We start from the raw sequence: 13,624 nt of genomic DNA, 5'->3' as shown, positions 1-13,624 counted from the left end.
TTTGGTTGGTTGGTCAGCCATGGCTATATCCATGGTGATAATTTGGCCATTGAACACCACCTCAAGATTGGATTGTTGGAACGAACTTTGTGCAGTCTACTCTGAGGTTGGCCCAGAAGCTTACATTCTATGTAAAATTCTACCTCTAAGTGGCTGAAGGTAGCACCAACCATATTATATCTGCTCTGAAGAAGTTATACTAGCTACCAGTTTGCTACTGAGCCATGTTCAAGATACCTATTAATATCAACCTGTATATGCCTTGGGACCTGGATATCTGGCAAACAGCCTCCTTCTTTATTACTGTCTACTGGAGCTGTTTTCTCCTTCCCCTGTCAGGGATTCATGATAAGCTTTCTGAAAGAAGGCATTCAAGTCTATTGGCTATGGAATTCCCTCATTTGCTTATGGATTATACCAAGCCATGTAAGCTTCTGGTGCCAGCTTAAGGTATATCTCTTCACCAAACCTATTGTCAGAACCTGCATCAATCAGATGTCAATCTAAAAAAGCGATAGCAGTCAATGGGTGTTTGCTTGATTTGATTCTGCCATATGTGTCTGGGGGGGGGGGAATGGTAGTTAATAGTTGTGCTTGGGGTTTGCTTTGAGATGGAGAGGCACTTACATTGATATGGGAATTTACAGCAAGACCTGAATGCAGACAAAACCGGTGGTAGCCTGAAGGCCAGGAAGAACTGTGTTATCAATGGGAGGAATGTACAAGGCCACCATCCTGTGAGAAAGAAATTTGGTGCCAATGTAGCAAGGGGGGGGGGGAGGGAATAAATAGAGGGAAATTTACACAGGCTTTAGTTTTAGCAATGTTTTGCTTCAAGCTGCATGTACCAACCAATAAAGGAGCATTTATCTGAACCAGGCCTGGTTTCACGAGAATTCTTCTAAATTGGGGTTTGGACTTTGTGGACTTGACACCTATGGTTAATAGGCGGTGCATCATGTTTCTATCTGGATGCTATGGTCTCTATGGGGCTTACAGAATTTAGAGTGGTTTATAGTTTCAAATATGCAGGTCGTCCTAGGCTTACATCCATTTGTTCAGCAACCATTCAAAGTTACAGTGATGCTGAAAAAATGGACGTATGACAGGTCCTCAAAGTTCTGGCCATCACAGCACCCCCATGGTCATGTGATTGCAATCCGGGAGCTTGGGTGCCAGGCTTGTGATTATGACATTGCAGGGAGCTGCGGTCATGTGATATTTGCAACCTTACCTGCCAGCTTCCCACACACAAAGTCAATGGGGAAGCCAGCAGGGAAGATTTCAGGTTGCTCCAGTAAGTCACACCCACTTTTTCTCCCACCCGCAGCACCCCACTGCCTGTGCGCAGCCTACATCAGCCCTCCCAAGCCCTCCCCCAGCCTCCACCCCATGGCACCTCTGCGGTCCTTACTGCCTTTTCCCGCCTTTTCCTGCTTAACGACCCACACGTCTTAGAGTTACAACGGCAACTGGGACTGCCTGAGATTGCTGTGGCTAAGCGATGCAGTCATGTGACTTCGCACTTTATGACCACATTGCTTAGTGATGGCAATCCCAGTCTCAATTACCATCGTAACCTGAGGACTACCTGTATATTCTTAGAGCTTGTTGTTAAATAGTAAATACACTTCAATCACAAACGTTTTAACAGTTCTAACTATTTAAACGAATTGTATCCCTGCTTTGAGATTTTTTTTAAATATAAAAAAGTGGAATATAATTTTTATTCATTGATATAAACCAACAAAAGGAAAATATGAAAATGAATCAAACTGAATGCCCTTCCTGCTTGCACTGGTCTGCAGAATTTGAGTGCTACACTCCTTAACCGGCTCTTTCTTTGTTTTCCAGCCCAGCTTATGGTGGCCGTCAGTGTCCAGGTGCTATGTATGAATATCAGGTCTGCAATACAGAAGAATGCCAAGGTTCCTATGAGGATTTTCGTGCTCAGCAGTGTTCCAAGCGGAACTCTTATTACACCCATGAAAACTCCAAACACACTTGGCTTCCCTACGAACATCCTGAGGGTAAATTACTGAAACATTCTGGATGTATAAAACTTAAATGGATGTAGCACGCCCAGCTGGCCTCATGTTATGCCCTAAGGCCTAAGACACGGGTGGAGAACTTGTGGCTTTCCCATTATTACTGGATTCCAACTCCCCTCATCCCATGATGGGAATAATAACCTAGCACCATCTAGGGAACTTGGTCATATCAATTCTGCTAAGTTTATTAGAAAATTTAAATCTAATACAGTCAAAAAGACATACAGTATATTAAATGTGTATTAAGGCAAGTCCTGTTGGAGACTTTTTTAGTATCACTTTCAAATGACATAAAAATTTAGTCCCAACTTGTTACTAGATTTTGTGCTAATTAGAATATAGATAGTCCCCAGTTTAAGAATGAGTTCCGCTCCCAAGATCTGTTCTTAAGTCGAATTTGTATGTAAGCTGGAACAGTATTATTGTATAATCCTGTGTAAGTAGTATTGTGTAATTAACTCCAACTATTGTGTATTTAACTCAAATTCTGCTACAATAGGCTCCATTCTTAACTATGGGTCGTCCATAAACCAGGCGTTCTTAATACGGGGACTACCTGTAGTTAAAAATAGTGCATATACTGGATATTTAAATGTTTTGCCATAAAATTTTGGGGCAGGAACTTTATTAAGTTCCTTAAGAAAGGAAATGTCTAATACAAATCATACACCTTGTCAAACCCTTCAGATCATAACTTTTATGAACATATAGAAATATATAGAACGTGCTTCAACCCCTGGGAAAGCAGTAACATTGATTGATTAATTAAGCATCTCTGAATATATTTATTGAATAGGAATATTTATGTTTCCATGATCCAGGTGTTCCATTTGCATATGCATTCATGATTTTGGCCTTAGGATCATTGTTCTCTTTGCAAATAAGGAAGGATTGATAGGAGGGAAAACCATCATAGAGCCATTGAGAAGCATGTGTCAACCATCCTGGAGTTAAGAAATTTAAAAATGAAGAAAGTGTTGATTCTTAGGAAGCTGAACTGCAAATACTGAGTCCCACTTGTATCTCAATTACAAGCACATAGAATCAATCTTTTCCATGTATTTATTTTTCTGCAGATGCCCAGAAGTGTGAACTGATTTGCCAGTCTGAGGAAACTGGGGATGTGGTATTTATGAATCAGGTTGTTCACGATGGTACCAGGTGCACCTATAGAGACCCATACAGTATCTGTGTAAGGGGTGAATGTGTGGTATGTAACTGAACTTGTAGGTTCATTAATTTTCCATGCTGTTTTATATTCCAAAGAGAGAAAGAACAAGCAAAAGGTGCATAAAAAAAAAAGTGGGTTTGACCCTTCACTGTTATCAGTGCCAACAATAGCCATGTTAGGCAGGAAATTCTTAAAGTTGTTCTCCCAATATACCTGGAAGTCCCTGGGTGGGAGACAGTTGTTCTAAAACACTTCAACAATGGTGATTTAAACACATTCATAATGTCATGCTCCCCAGTTCCAGAAAACTCAGTGGTCTTCCCAAAAAATCATGCCACGTGGCCAAGGACCAAATTTTATTGAAAGCAGATTAGGGATAAAGACGATATACAAACAAAATAAAATATACATGAATGAATAATCTTTCCATGAAATGCAGAGCTGCAGAAAAGTATGGGGTATATTCTTAGTCACAGTTCTGAAGAGCCACTACCCTATATCCCAAATGAACAGATTGTGTACTCAAAGCAGAGTATCCATAATGTGTTTCAGTTTCCAGTACAAAATGCAAGGTTTGTGAGGCAGATGAATAAGCTATGTGAGGAATATACGAAGGAAATACAATTGAAAACCAGGAAATGCACATTATTATATATTTAGGTTTTTTGAGCTTCTGTTTTGGTTTTAAATATATTTTATCGATTAGTAAGGCTCCTCTAAAATATAAACCTAAGCAGGTTTTGTTGTTAAATCTGACCATCTAATGCAGTGTTGTCCAAACTTGGCCACTTTAAGACGAGTGGACTTCAACTCCCAGAATGCTGGCTGGGGAATTCTGGGAGTTGAAGTCTACTCGTCTTAAAGTGGCCAAGTTTGGACAACACTGATCTAATGGCTGCCCACAAGGTATATTATTCTATCATACAGACAGAAATAGTGAACTGTGCTCTACAAAGCCTGTTCTGAGGTTATTCAGAGGATTGCATTTTGAATTTGCATCCTTAACCCCATTTTCTTAAAACTCTGTTTTTGTTCTTCTTCCAATGGCAGCATGTTGGCTGTGACAAAGAAATTGGCTCTCTGAAGGAGGATGACAAGTGTGGTGTTTGTGGGGGTGACAATTCCCACTGTCGGACAGTGAAGGGAACTTTGGTCAGAATCCCCAAACAGTCAGGTGAGAATAGAAGAATAAATGTTACTTTTTGAAAAAGCAAATGGTAGTAGATTTAGCATTGCAATTAATGCCAGGAAAATACAGTGTTCTATTCTTCAGCATATATTTATAGTCTTGTAAAGGCGTACCATGGCAGTACTCTAAAGCCAGTACTGTGCTTCAGTCCTCTTTACATTTTTGGAGGTCTTAATAGTTATAAAAGATCTCATGAATCCAACTCAGCATCTGGCAGCTACATGGAAAGCCTATGGGCATTGGCAGTAATATGGAAATGGTTTACCATTGATGATTTTTGGAATGTTTTTCCAATTAACTAGTCTAGCTAACTACTCTAGCCGTCCACACTAGCATTTCTTGATAGTCTACCATCCAAGTACTATCCCAGTGCAATCCTGCTTAGATTTTCTTGAGATCAGCCAAAGTCAGCTAGATGCTGCCAGCTGCTCTCCTTTAGGTAGAAAGCCAGATGTGGACTCCAACAGTGATGAAGAAAGGTTTCTTAATTATAACAGCAGGCTGCTTTTAGGAGGCCTTGGCATGATCCAGTTGATCTTTAAGGAGTCTTGAAGTCCCTGGAGAAAGCAGCAGGCCTCTGGAATAGGGGACAACTGGGAAAAGGTCAGCAACAGACATGGGTGGTGGCTGTAGGCAGTCTGAAATGGCAACATCTGAGTGGAGGCCTGAACTGAGTTATTACAGGTGAATTCAACCATAAGTAAAAGTTTAGCCAATTGTTTTTCTGGTAATTTAGACTGCAACAGAGATATCACTCTAAGGTGGCATTTGTCCTCTCTGCTTCTCCAGCAGAATGTGGATGATGGGCAGAGAGCAGATGGAACTTTACATCCAATAGTTAAAACTGAACTTTCCAATAGCATGCTATGATTTAAGGGCCTATGTAAAAAAAAAAATAGGATGAATGAGCAAAGACCAAGTTTCTGACAAATTGTTGAATAAAGAACAATGATTCAATGGTGGGGGGAGGAACATAACAGATATTGAAATGGGTCACCTTTGAAGACTGATGACTGTCATGAGAATGGCATCTAAACCTTTGCTTGTGGTAGCTCCCAAAGAACTGTATCCCAAGGACCCTGTGGACAAGGGATGCATCACTCCAAAGGGATTGCTGGTTGCAGTGACAGGTGAGACTAGAATAAATGTAGGCCCTGACATTTGCTATAACATGAGGCCACCAAAAGATAACAGAGAAGATGGGCCTTTTTAAATACTCCAAAATACCCAGCTGTTGCAACATAGCTACAGCATTTTTTCCCTCAAGAAAGGAGGGAAGTATATCCAGTTGTTTTGGTGCAATTCCTCCTGTTTCCAAGAAAAGTGATCCACTGAACATACTCTGAGCCCACACATATGAGCCCTGCTTTTGCTGAGTATGGTTTGAATCAGACAGAGAAGGAATTTCTTTTCCTTCCCTCAAAATCCTCACTGCAAAGAACTGGAGTAATGTTTGCTGGCTACAGATTGGAGGCTGGTAGAGGATTGTAAGATATATTTTAGTTTACTTGTTGAAGCATTAGCCTTCTGTTAAAATGAAAAAAAGAACTGAGCCCACCTGACCTAGCTTGTGTGAGCTTGTGAGAAGTTTGTAAATGTTCCACGTTCCTGTGGTTAGTTCAGACCACTCTAGGGTATTATGTGCCTTCTAGGAAATGGCGGTGATGCGGACAAGCCTCCTTCATAGCCAAAATCTCCTTGTTAAAAATATAATAAAAATGTATCCCAAAAATTCATGGAAAATATCATTCATCAATCTCTGAAAGATTAAGGGCTGCCTGACAATTCTGTAGGGTACTACCATATTTTCAAATTCCCCATGTCGGCAATGAAAGGCAGGCAAATATTCATGACTCTTAACCCCTGATTCAGGAACTGGCTTACTCACTAGAAGACTCTCAAGCATGAGACTGAGGAATAAAGGTGTATAAGCACAGAAGATTTGCCCCCTATAATATGCAGAAATCAAAGCCTTAAATTCAATTTTCTTCCTTCCAACCTTCTGTATCAATGGATACTTGGTCATTTTCTTTATGGCCTTGAAAGGTACCTCATCTAGGGTGACCTAACAGTTCTTTGTAGCCTGGAAACTGCTGGTTCCTATCTCAGCAGCTTCATTTTTTACATTTAGGGCCCATAGCTAACAATAACACTGCCCGTTTTAAACATGGCTTATTTCCTTTGCAATTTTCAGTGGGTGCTCTGAAAATGTTTGAGATTCCAGTAGGTGCCCGGCATGTTCAGATTGAAGAGATGGAACCTGCATCCCATACGATTGGTAAGAACAGATTGCCTTGTCTGTTTTCTACGTAAAGTCACTCAAAACAGGACAATGGCTTGTGGGGTGGGGTGGGGGTTGGATATCATGGTTGCTTTAAGTTGCAGTTTCACTCCTTAAAATTCACTCCCCCCTGAATAAAATAGTGGGTCCAAAATTTGCATCCCTGCATAAGTTCATTTTTTTTTCTTATGCAGGGATAAGAAGAAAATGAACTTATGATTTATAGTTTTGATGGTTAGACAGGATAGATTATACAAAGAAGGAAGTCATGTTGTAACTTTAGAGAAAGAGGTAAATTTATAATTGTTCTTATAACTGCTATACAGAAGATCAGAAGCCGGTTCTTTGTATCTTTTTTCTTTCTTTTCAGTTTTTCTTTTATCTTTTCTTTCTTTCTTGTACTTTTAGCTTTCTCCTTGGTTTCTTTCTTTTCCTTTTTTCTTCCTTGCTTCACATTCGTTTGTATTGGTTTTTATTTTTGTTTTAAAAACTTTTAATAAAATTGAAACCACAGAATGTTCATCCCTGCCTGCATGGTATGGCTTAGAGGTTGCTGTAGAGACCATGGGGGTCTCATATGGAGAGCTGAAGGTACTTGTTTCCCATCCCTAAGTCAGCCAACTAATGACACCAGCCTTTGTCACCATAGGTAGTACTGAATATTCATTTCTTGGTCATACCATAATACAGAGTTTCTCAGCCTCAACTTTAAGATATGTGGACTTCAACTCCCAGAATTCCCCAGCCAGCATTCTAAGGCTGAGAAACTCTGCTGTAACAGAATAGAATCTTAGGACTTTTTCAGCCCAGACATTAAGGAATGGATCCAATCTTAAATAACATTTAAGAACATTAAAAATAATGTCACCCTATATAATACATATGTAATTAATAAAATCGGTACCAGATATATAATAGCCAAGGTATTTGAGGGCAGTCTTGCTAAAATGGGCATCAAATTAAACTGCTTTCTGAAAGGCAAGCCAGGAGAGTTATTGGAAAGGGATTTTATGCATTTATGGCTAAGATTGCTGTACCTGCAGGGTGTGGTTAAAAAAAAAAAAAGATGATTGCCACAATGGAGCTACTGAAGCTCTGTGTGTGTTTTATGTGCATTGCATACCCCCAGCTGTGTTGTTCTATTCCAGATTGGCTCTGAGCAGCGTACGACAAAGAGAGACGGTATAAAAACAACCAACTCAGTTGTTCTAGAATGACAGCAGTTATTGCCTTGGTTACCATACAAACATAATAGAGATACCTGTTAAATTGCTTGCAATGTTGATTTTGCCACTCATCAACAATTGCTTGAATCATGAGCACGTTTTCCTGATGATTGCTATACCCAGATTTTTCAAAGTATGGATTTACTGTAGTCACCTATAGCACTGCAAATAGAAAAGATCTTTGTACTGTTTTGAATGACGTATTGGTAATCAAAGGCCTACGGTAGAACATGTACTTCATGTACATTATCTCTAAAATGATTACAGTGTTCTTGGAATATAAACCAGTGTTAATTGTCTCCACATAGCATTTTGAAGGAGGCTGAGTTAAGTGGCTTGCAAATCCCACTGCTACTAGGAAATCCTAATTAAATCCTAATTAAATTAAGAGAAAACATGCTTTTTCACTGCACTGAGTCCCATTCTCCCTATATTACATTAGTTCTCACAGTTAGTAAGGGACAAGGGCATATACCACATTCTGTTGTTTTATAGGGACAAGAAAATACTGAAATGGCTGCATATCTAAACCAGTAATCAAAATAACATTTAAAAGGGAAAACAACTCCCTTTATGACGTTGGGGCTTTCTATAACTAAACAATAACTGAACAATTTCTGTATCAATTTCCTCTGTTCCTTCTGAAGGTGTTGAGAGCCATCATCCGAATAATTTCTTTTTGTTTTCTAGCTGTTAAGAACCAGGCCTCTGGTGACTTCATTATCAATCCCAGCGTCAAAAGTGTCAAGAGCCAAACCTTCCTAAAGGTGGGTCTGGAATGGGAATACGCCACTGAGAATGGCAAGGAAAGTTTGAAGACTAGTGGTCCCCTTCATGAAGCTATCAATGTTCTGGTAAGTCCTGAGGGTATCTCTGACACACTTATGCAAAAAAAGAAAAGTATTGCTCTCTTGTTTGAAACCAGGGATGTGAGAACGGCAGTCTCCAAGTCACCAGCATCATTCTTGGTGGTTCTCCACAGGTCCCCCCAAAGACTGTGGGGCTGAAAGTTTGGAATCTGGTTCTCTTGTGGTTTTGAGATAGGGCAGTGTTTCTCAACCGTGGCCACTTTAAGCTGCCTGGACATCAACTCCCAGAATTCCCTAGCCAGCCTTGCTGGCTGGGGAATTCTGGGAGTTAAAGTCCACGCAGCTTAAAGTGGCCAAGGTTGAGAGACACTGAGGTGGGGGTGGTAATGTGTACATTTTGCTGCTCTGAGAACTATTTTCCTCTTCCACTTGTTCCACCTATTAAAGAAGAAAAGGCTTTATTTTTTTTTTTTATTTTAATCAATGGAGGGAGCTACAACACTGAAAGTCTCCATATCATGGCCTCTCTGCTGATGACATAAAGCCCCCTGCCATTTATTTTGTTATTACCACCCCCTCAGCAAAAAATAATATATTTAAATTGGATTTTAAAAGGTGTCACACTCATTGGGGAGTGCAGTTCTCAACATGCTATACAAATCACAAAGCAGCCCTGAAGTCGACAGAAGTTGGGCACTCTAAAAGTTGTGTTTTGGCAATAGACTTCTGGAACTCATCTCTGTTGGTGTTTTGTGTGTGTTTGTGTCTGTCTGCCTTCGAATCAGTTTTTGACTCCTGGAGACTGCCTGGACTAGTCCCTGCCATTTTCCATGGCAAGGTTTTTCGGAAGTAGTTTGCCATTGCCTCCTTTCTAGGGCTGAGAGAGAGTGACTGGCCCAAGGTCACTCAGTTGGATTCATGCCTAAGGTGGGACTAGAACTCATGGTCTCCCAGTTTCTGGCCTGTTGCTTTAACCACTACACCAGACTGGCTCTCTGTCTCTGTTGGACATGGCAATTAGTTCAGAATCCTTGTGCACAGTTGGCAGTTAAGTAAATTCTGGTAAAACAGCCCTCCAAAAAGTTAGGAAAAAAGCAGAGTCAGGAACACAGAGGAAGCATTTTCTTTATCATCCTGTTTCCTTTGGTTCCAGGTCATCCCACAAGATGATAATTCCAAAAGCAGCTTGATGTATAGGTACATCATTCATGAAGATCTCCTCCCTGTCATTGGAAACAATAATGTCCTTCTCGAAGAAATGGATATCTATCAGTGGGCTCTTAAGGGCTGGTCTCAGTGCTCAAAAGCTTGTGGAGGAGGTATTTAAGTATTCTCTGTATGCTTAGAACTAGTTTCCATATGCAAGCATGTCCTGTAATGGCTCAGCCCTTGATGGGTCTATGTCTAAGTATGTATGGGAACTCCTTTCTAAAAAACACTGGATGATACAACAACTAAGGCTACAGGATATGGAGTGGTGACCATTAAACAGAGGCAAAGAATTCTCTATGTTTCTTTCTTTCTTTTAAAAAAAAGTTTTTATTTTCTTTTAGTGGGTATTCAAAAATACAATAAAAAACAAAAACAGAAAGGACAGTAAGAAAAAGCAAGACATACAAAAAGAGGAAAAAGAGATATACAAGCATAATGAGATTGAATAAACATTTCAAAGTAACATTAGATTAGCGCTGCATATTAAAATATCTTGTATTGGTTCGGAACTGTATTAAAAGCAAGTCAATATGCCATAATTAACAGCCAATATAATATGAATCATAGAGTCTTCTGTCTTATGCTCTTACTGCCACCTAGATTTTTCCAGCCCAGATCTGGTATCTCTGATCCTCCCTTTTCCTTTCTGACATCCTCCTTTCTCTCTTAAATGACAGGCTTCTCTTGCCAGAGACCTAAATTGATCTCTTTCACAGGAGTTTTGAAATTAGGCCAAGGGACCTATAAAATTAGTTGGAGGGCAACATGTTCCTCACCTCTGCATTAAGGGCATTTCCCCAGCAGGGTAGAACAGTAGATGGGATCTTAAAAATATGGATATGCGTATGCAAGCATTTTTTTTTACTGTTGTTTTTTAAATTTGGCAAATAAGGATAGTGGGAAACAGCTGGCCATATCTGCAAAGTGATAGAGTGCTTTTACACAGGGTTGTAGTTCTTTATAGGACCCATTTGGCACAACATAGTACCCATTCATTGAGAAATGAATGAATGAATGAATGAATGAATGAATGAATGAATGAATGAATGCAAACATGCCCAGCATAAAAAGAAAGGAGTTTTTGAAAAGCTCCTTGACTCAAAGCAGTCTTGACTCAAGCCTGTTTTTCTAATATTGCAGCTACGTAATTTTGATTCCCAGGGATATGCTCTGGCAACACCCATACTAATCTCAGATAGTGGTCATAATTTGGGTTGGATGGCATTTTTATTCATTTTGGTGGCTTTTGTTGGCATTGTGGATGACCTCATTTGAGTGGCATTTTTCACTCCCATACCCAAACATTTCACTGAATAGATACATTAGGTTAGAAACAAAATATCCTTGGTCAAAATCTGTCATCTCAAGCAGCCTGCTAGAACATGGCTCCCCAACCCTTAAACAAGGGTGTGAATCTGGTAAACTGTGAAAGAGTAAGACACGACACCTTGATTTGTGTTCACTGGATTTCAGGAGAGATTCCAAATTCATCTGCTGCATGGAGGTTTCACAAATGTTTTCTATTGTTATTGCCACCTAATGTGGATTACATTTCTGTGTTTTGTCACTCTGGTATCATGAAATTCTTCATACTCCTCACAAAGATTTACAAGGGATTTGGGAATATTGTCCAAGTCAAGAATTGATTATTAGAAAGAACACTGTGTCAGAATGCTTTCAAACCAAGTGGTCAGAGGTATGTATTTAGGAGGATGTTAACTCCTCTGTAAGGAGGACTCTCTTGCTGTCTAAGTGGTTTGGTCCTAGACATGCTGGTTCCCACATCATTGTGGTTTGCTTCTGTGCTCTGGCAGGAATACAGTACACCAAGTATGGATGCCGGAGGAAGAACGATAACCGAATGGTACACCGGAACTTCTGTGTCAATGGAAAGAAAGCAAAGTCAATCCGCAGAAGGTGTAATGTGCAAGAGTGCTCTCAACCAATGTGAGTGCTTCTTTCATTAACTGTATTGATACGTAGGTGACAGAACAGTATTGATATGTGTGTTACCATGCGTGAACCACTATTGTTGTTTCAGATCAGTCATTTGTTTATCTACCTACATATACAGCATATAGAAAGCCTAACTTTCAACTTACATAAACTTGCATAGTGGCTGTTTTGGAAGACCTGTGCCCTTTGGAAGAACCCTTGGATGCCTGCGCCCAATGAGAGAGAGAAAGAAACCCATGTTTTCTTAATTTATTCTATAAATAACATTCAGTTGATCTGAAAAAAGCAGACCCAGCACCTGCAGGAAAAACACTAGGAAGAAAAAAGAAGAGGACAATATTTTTTATAATAATGTTATTAAAAGTTTTAGAAGCGAAATAAAAGATAATACCAACGAAAAAAGGGAAAAGAAAAAAGTGCAAGAAAGCAAAAAAGTAAAAAGACCCCCCCCTTAAGAAAGTGACTTCCCACCCACATCATGACAAAGTATAAACAATTTCATAATCTCTTCATCTCCTCTTAATTAAGAAATATGAAACTCTTCATCCCATAACCCATCTCTTAACAATAGGCAAATCAGATAAGTAACATCTCCTCCTTATCCAATTATCAGCAAAAAGTCCAAATAGAGCTGTAAAATATTAACATTAGTTAACATATATAAAACCCAACATTCCATATCTCAGCTCTTAGCTACAAGGATAGCCCCATTTAAAAGGCATAAAATGGTCCTGATATCCTAGTGTAAACCACACACCCCTAAAGTTTAACATAACAAAAAGAAAACATTTCTCCTTTAAAAAGGCCAAGCTCCAATACACAACATTTTTCCCATTCCAAATGCTAACAAATCCAAAAAAACTCACCCCAGATAGCAACATATCCCATTCAAATAAACATTCCATATCTCAACTATAAACTATAAACAAATCCACGTCTCACAAATATAAAGTAATCCCATTATCCTGATATAAACAAAAGACTAGTATTTAACATAACAGAGATATTTTCCCCTTTAAAAAGACAAATTCTCCAAACTTTCTTACTTTAAGCAAAAAGACAGATACTGAGCCAGTTTAACAACTATAAAACCAGGATACATAAAGTAACTACAATGGAAAAAGCTTAAATACCATATTAAATGTAAGCAAATCCAATGTACCACATTTTTCCAATCAAAGTATCAGTAAATCCAAAAAGAACCACCCAAAATAACAGCATATCCCATTTTAACCCTGGTCAAATAAACCAACCTTGTATTCCTTTTTTTTTTTTTTTTTTGTACAGAACAATCTTTCTCTGTAACCCATTCAGATGGTGGTTAATCCTTGTTACAAATTTCTTCAATATTTTAAGCAGTCTCTTTTGTGAGTCCGGCAAAAAGAAATTGTTCCAACTGCTCTCTGGGATTGTCATTTTTGTTTCCTTCTTGATTTTTAAAGCCTCATCCAATTTTCTCTTTATATCTGATGACAAATTCTTATTCAGAGTCTCGTTCATGTTGTTCTCAAATGGAATTTATTGCATATCTTTTTCTGTAACATCTTCTGGGAAGGCATTGTTCTCAAGAAGACACAACATAGCTAACATAATTAATTGATTCAAAATTCTGACGCAGTTCCTTGTGCAGTTCCTCAAAGATATCTCTGAGCACCATTATAAGTTTGTCTTATTATCTCTCCAGTATCAAAAACACTTTTTTTTCCCACAAAGATGCATTTATTCTTTA

The 13,624-nt window shown here is 39.1% G+C and overlaps 1 protein-coding gene across 2 annotated transcripts in view; it reads left to right on the top strand.

Annotated features, from left to right (window-relative positions):
- ADAMTS14 (ADAM metallopeptidase with thrombospondin type 1 motif 14) overlaps nt 1–13,624 on the top strand; it is an 81,570-nt gene that overhangs the window by 51,923 nt on the left and 16,023 nt on the right. For both annotated transcript variants that reach the window (XM_025173629.2, XM_025173636.2), the window contains exons 12-18: nt 1,855–2,030; nt 3,128–3,261; nt 4,273–4,396; nt 6,606–6,689; nt 8,609–8,772; nt 9,881–10,046; nt 11,754–11,886. In XM_025173629.2, coding sequence (XP_025029397.1) covers nt 1,855–2,030; nt 3,128–3,261; nt 4,273–4,396; nt 6,606–6,689; nt 8,609–8,772; nt 9,881–10,046; nt 11,754–11,886 — 981 coding nt within the window. The remainder of the gene's footprint in view (nt 1–1,854; nt 2,031–3,127; nt 3,262–4,272; nt 4,397–6,605; nt 6,690–8,608; nt 8,773–9,880; nt 10,047–11,753; nt 11,887–13,624) is intronic.

Source organism: Python bivittatus, unplaced genomic scaffold (genome assembly GCF_059951505.1).
Source record: "Python bivittatus isolate LINGU-HERP-01145 unplaced genomic scaffold, Pbiv_v1 ctg000400_np1212, whole genome shotgun sequence".
Classification (NCBI taxonomy): domain Eukaryota; kingdom Metazoa; phylum Chordata; class Lepidosauria; order Squamata; family Pythonidae; genus Python; species Python bivittatus.
The sequence above is the reverse complement of the archived record's forward strand: the minus strand, read 5'-3'. Positions and strand labels throughout refer to the sequence as shown.